Source organism: Zootoca vivipara, chromosome 4 (genome assembly GCF_963506605.1).
Source record: "Zootoca vivipara chromosome 4, rZooViv1.1, whole genome shotgun sequence".
Taxonomy (NCBI): domain Eukaryota; kingdom Metazoa; phylum Chordata; class Lepidosauria; order Squamata; family Lacertidae; genus Zootoca; species Zootoca vivipara.
The window spans coordinates 78,240,819-78,245,989 of NC_083279.1; the positions used below are offsets into that span (position 1 = coordinate 78,240,819).

Genomic DNA, 5,171 nt, shown 5'->3' on the forward strand with positions numbered 1-5,171 from the left:
AGCCCCTGTCTCTCAAGACCACGGAAAGCCCCCTGTAGATCGGAAGATCTACCTTTTGCCAGGTTCAGGGGAGCAAGAGAGAGAGAGTTCGCTTAAAGGTTAGGATCCAGCCGCAAAGCAGAGGGATCCTCAGACCTTGACAGAGATGCAGCAGATTTCTCTTCCCGAACTCCCACCCCGCTTTTTGTATTTGTTTTTTTGAGGGAGAGAGAGAGAAATATCGGAATTGGCAATCTCCATTCGCTAGGTTCAGTTAATATCGTCCCACTTCACAACAGAGTGGAGACCTAATCACAGAACGCTAGAATTGGAAGGGACCCAAGAGTCACCTAGTCCAAACCCAAAGAGCAAATCCGGGTGGGGAATATATTATATCCCTCCTCCTCAACAACTCTGGAGCGTTAAAAAAACAACAACACCCCACACTTATTTACAGAGTCTGTCTAGCCAACCCGGTCTTCAACAAGGCCAGCCAAGGCTCTCTCTCGTCAATTTCATCGCTATACATCGGGGGGAGAGAGACCGGCGCTGCGGTTTGGCCTAGGGTGCACTGGCCCTCTCAGGGCGTCAGGGCGAGGTCTTTCTCGTCTTTGCCCGAAGAAGAGGGCGAGATAGGCAAGTCCTCGTCGTCTTCGGAGCACTTGGCCGCGGCGGAGAGGGAAGCGCACTTGCAGCTGTGCAGCGCCAAGCCGCCTCCGGAGCGGTGCGAGCCGCTCTTGCCTTCTTTCTTGTGCTTGACTCGTCGGTTCTGGAACCAGATCTTCACCTGCTTCTCGGAGAGGTTCAGGTAGGTGGCGATCTCGATGCGCCTCAGCCGGGACAGGTACATGTTGGAGGCGAACTCGCGCTCCAGCTCCAGCAGCTGCGTGCTGGTGAAGGCGGTGCGCATCCGTTTGCTGCTGGGCAGCTGGCTCGACGTACTGTCTGCAGGAGGGAAGGGAGGTTGGGGAGCGGAAGGAGAAAAGCGCAAAGTCAAGACCAGCTGGGTGCAAACCTCTCTGGGCCGACAAATCCCCAAACCACACAGCCCACAACGACTCCAAAATGTGTAACCAAGGCCCCGCAAACTCAGGTTTAAATGCATTCCGGATGAAATAATCAATTCGTTAAGATTATCTAGGAATCTGGAGCGGGAGAAAATATCTCTCAGCCTATTTGTAATGGAGCGAGGGGAAATGCAAGGTTCTGGACCCTTCCAAAAACCCACCACGCGTTCCATGCGCATTTCCCCTGCTACATAGGCATGCTGCGCTTGGCATCCCATCTGGTAACTTGATCCTAAATGGGAAATGCTGCACTGAAGTCAATGAGGGCTTGCTAGTTTATAGGGCTGCAGGACTTTACGCGCACTTTACTTGCCTGCGGTGGCTCAGAACGCGCTGCTACAGCTCCAGAGCCCCAGGCCTAGGGAAGCCAGACAAGGTGAGATCGGAGGCCGCTGGCGCGCAGCTCTGGGACACCGCGCGCCTCTCGAATAGAGAGCCAGGCACAGGCAAGAGGTCTCTGGCACTGAACAAACCCACGTGGAAGCGATCTCGTCCCATTACAAATGGCAATTTGTTAATGCAATCTATCGGGCTCCAGTGACTTGTTAGGGACTATTAATCTCTCTTGCACACCCAGCGCTGAACTGTGCGCACTCTCAGCTTGCAGGTTGTGTTAAACTTTGGGGTCCCGCGCAAGGAAATTGGGACAGGAGAGAGTGTCTGATCTGTCCCTCCCCGCATTTAATACTCCGATCCTTCGATCGCTTACTCGCGAGTCAGTTCTGTGGATCCTCTTTGCAAATTATAGACGTGAGGGCCTGACGCGCTACTTGGAAACAGTGAGACCAGCTTCCTAGTCCACGTGCGCGTGGATCGCGCTTGGCACCACCCTGGCCAGGCTCTCAGGTGAGGATCAACCCCCCCCACCCGTCCGCGCACCCGTGTTTCCCGGGATTGTGCCCCGCACCCTTGCCATCCCAAAGGACGTCCAGACGACGACTCACCGACGGAGATGCAGTGGAAGTGCCGCGGGTCCGGCAGGGAGTAGGCGCTCTGGTAGAGGGTGGGCGCGTGGCCGGCTGCCGCCGAGCCTCCGGGGGCCGGCCTAGCGGCCAGGGGCGACGGGCAGTACTGGGAGGCGAAGGGCGGGAAGGATGCCTTGAGGAGCGGCAGAGCGGGCGGCGGAGGTGGCGGGTGCAGCTGCGAGGCGGCGGTCATGCAAAGCGGGCACACGCAGAGCAGACCGGCCTTCCGCGCCGCCGCCGTGGCTCCTGGCGCGGCGGGGCAGGCACCTCCGGAGGCAGCGGAGAGCCCGTGGAGAGGGTGCGAGGGGTGCACGGCGTAGGGGAAGAGCGGCGGCGGCGGCGGGCTGCCGGGCGAGGTGCCACCCTTCTTGTCGCCGGCGCCTTCGCGCAACACCAGCGCGTCCACCAGGAAGGACCGCGGCATGACTCCGCCCTGTCCAGCCTCGCCTAGGGCGCCTTGGCTCCGCTGCGGCTGTTGCTTTTCAGATGCTGCTGCTGCTGCCCGGCGGCCGACTCTTCGCAGGGCGCTGACCAGCGCCAGTGGTGCTGAAAGGGCCGCGCGGCCCTCTTTAAATAGCCCCTTCGGGGGCCATGTGATGCGGGCTGCGCCGGGAGCGGCCCCGGCCCCCGTCAATAGGCTTTTTGTTGCGCGCCTTGGCACCGCCGCTGCACGCTCCCTCATTATGCCCCTTGTTCGCCAAAGGGACTGCACAATGTCCCCCATTCTTGTCAACCCCACCCACGCTCCTCAGGCCGGCTTCCCTCTAGACCCCCCCTCTCCTCTCCTCGCCTCCCCTCCTCTCCCTCGCCCCGCGGCCAATCCCTTGGCTTCTCCAACAGCCTGCGAGGCCTCTGGTCTTCCCCCTGTTGCGCTCTTCTTTTCCTTTGGCCGGATCAGTCCGTTTCCTACCGGGCGCCTGCTTGTGACTGTAGTCCGCTCCCCACATCCCACCCCGGTCAGCTTTCTTAGGCGGTTCTGGCCTTTTTCCTAGTGCAGGCAACCCTTAGCCCACGAGCTGCAGTACCGGGTTTTTTTGTTTTGTTTTGCTGTCTACGCACCCTTGGCTTTGGAATGAAGCTCGTTCCTGTCACGTTCCAACTTGGAAGTTTTAAAAAATCAACAAGTGTAGAGGAGGGCTTCAACGCCGCGTGCCCCTAGTGTGCATTAGGAAGCAGGAAGCTATAGGATTTGCGCTCAAAAGAGCCTACGGTCCTCACACACACATACACACACACACACACACACACGAGAGTTACTTGCATGTGAGTTTCAGCAGCAACAATTGGTGGAATCTGCGAACTGGTCCTAAACACGATGACTTGGAAAAGTCATTGCGCTTTGAATCATAACTTTGGTTTAACTTTTTTAGGATGGAAAGTGCCATGCTGGGATCCTAAGAATGCTTGTTGGGATTGAGCCCCGTTGATTTCACAATAACGTTTAAGATTTCAGCCTTCTGTGGGAAGAAGAAATGTTGATTTCTCCCTGATTTCGATTTTCAAACAGCATTTACTGAACACATTTACTTTGAAATAAACCCAGTACAAGTGCAATAAACCTTTTTACCTGAATAATTTATTTTTATACTTTTTAATCACCAGGAAGACTCCCCTCCGACGCGTTTATTTGTTTGTGTGTTTTTAGAAAGATTTTTTACACACAAGGTGCACTGCAAGTCAGTAAAATCGGTCCCTTGTGTGTGTGGCGGGGGAGGGAACTGACTCACGTGATGAAAGTGGCCTAGAAGATCAAACCTATCCATTCTTCAGGAAATCAGCCCTGAGTGCTCACTGGAAGGACAGATCGTGAAGCTGAGGCTCCAATACTTTGGCCACCTCATGAGAAGAGAAGACTCCCTGGAAAAGACCCTGATGTTGGGAACTTGGGAAAGATTGAGGGCACAAGGAGAAGGGAACGACAGAGGACGAGATGGTTGGACAGTGTTCTCGAAGCCACCAACATGAGTCTGACCAAACTGCGGGAGGCAGTGGAAGACAGGAGTGCCTGGCGTGCTCTGGTCCATGGGGTCACGAAGAGTCGGACACGACTGAACGACACTAAACAACAACAAAGAATGTTTTAGTAAGAACCTGATAGCAGCCTAGAATCACATCCTGATTTTTCGATCCATTACTTGGATTAGACCTCATCATTCTTAGACCATGTCGTCTCACTTAGACCTTACCACCTGACGTAAAACGTGGAGAGGAAACCAGAAGGAGGGTGGTGCAAACTTGGCAAAGGGTTAAGTGGGCAATTGCAGTTACAGGTCCTTTAAAAAAACTTCATTACAGTTGAGAATGGTTACTGAGGCTGCTATCCTAGACACCCTTCTATGCTATCCTATGCCTCACTGAATGCAGTCAGATTTACTTAAAATCAGGCATGCCTAGGATTGCAGAGTGGGAGGTTAAGACAAAGCCTCCTGCAGTCTTACTTGCTTAGGAATACGACTCATTTATCGGGACGACGTCGATTGCTGGCGATGGCAGTCAACAGCACAGCGCACAATAATGTAGAGTTATCAGAGGAGGTGATGTTTTACAAAACATAGCAACTACTTGCTCTGACCACTGAGGGACTTGCAAACTACATGTTGACAGAGTGAAAGCCACCTCAGTGGCACTTTCTACTGAGCAAACAGGTTTAGGAAGGGTGGATTCCAATGTGACTTGGAAGCCAGTGCCACTGAGATCAAGAAAATAATTTCACCAGTGAAGACTGGCGAGCGGGGAGGATGCTAACCTGTTCTCGTGGGTGCCACCCAGCCAACCCGGTGGCAAGTTTTCCACGCGTTTCCACGGGGCGGGGTAACCTGCACCATCCATATCCTTTGGTAGGAAAACCATGCGATGCTCTCGCTCCACCACGTAAACTGCTTAGCTTATGTTTTGCAAACCCGTCCCCACACCCTCAGTAGCAATGCGGTGATAGGAGGTAAATGCACCTTCCCCGTATAGTTTCGAATGCACTCGATACCATTCCGTGCTGCGCGATTCAGGTGTGTGTGTATGTTGGGAGGGGGTGCCCTCTTATTTCCTGCAGATAATAAACGCAACGTCGCTGCGTAAAGAAACCCAAAGAAGGGAGAAGTGGAACAGACCCTTTTCGTCCACATTCCTCATGTCTCCATTCCCTCGGATGATGATTCTCGAGATT

The 5,171-nt window shown here is 54.2% G+C and overlaps 1 protein-coding gene across 1 annotated transcript; it reads right to left on the reverse strand.

Moving 5' to 3' along the window:
* Nucleotides 1-559: 559 nt before the first annotated feature.
* Nucleotides 560-2,435, reverse strand: GSX1 (GS homeobox 1). Its single transcript, XM_035116296.1, has 2 exons — nt 1,991-2,435; nt 560-924 (listed from the first exon to the last, which is right to left on the reverse strand). Exons 1-2 carry the CDS (start codon nt 2,433-2,435, stop codon nt 560-562), a joined length of 810 nt encoding a protein of 269 aa, XP_034972187.1.
* Between the last annotated feature and the right edge of the window lie 2,736 nt (nt 2,436-5,171).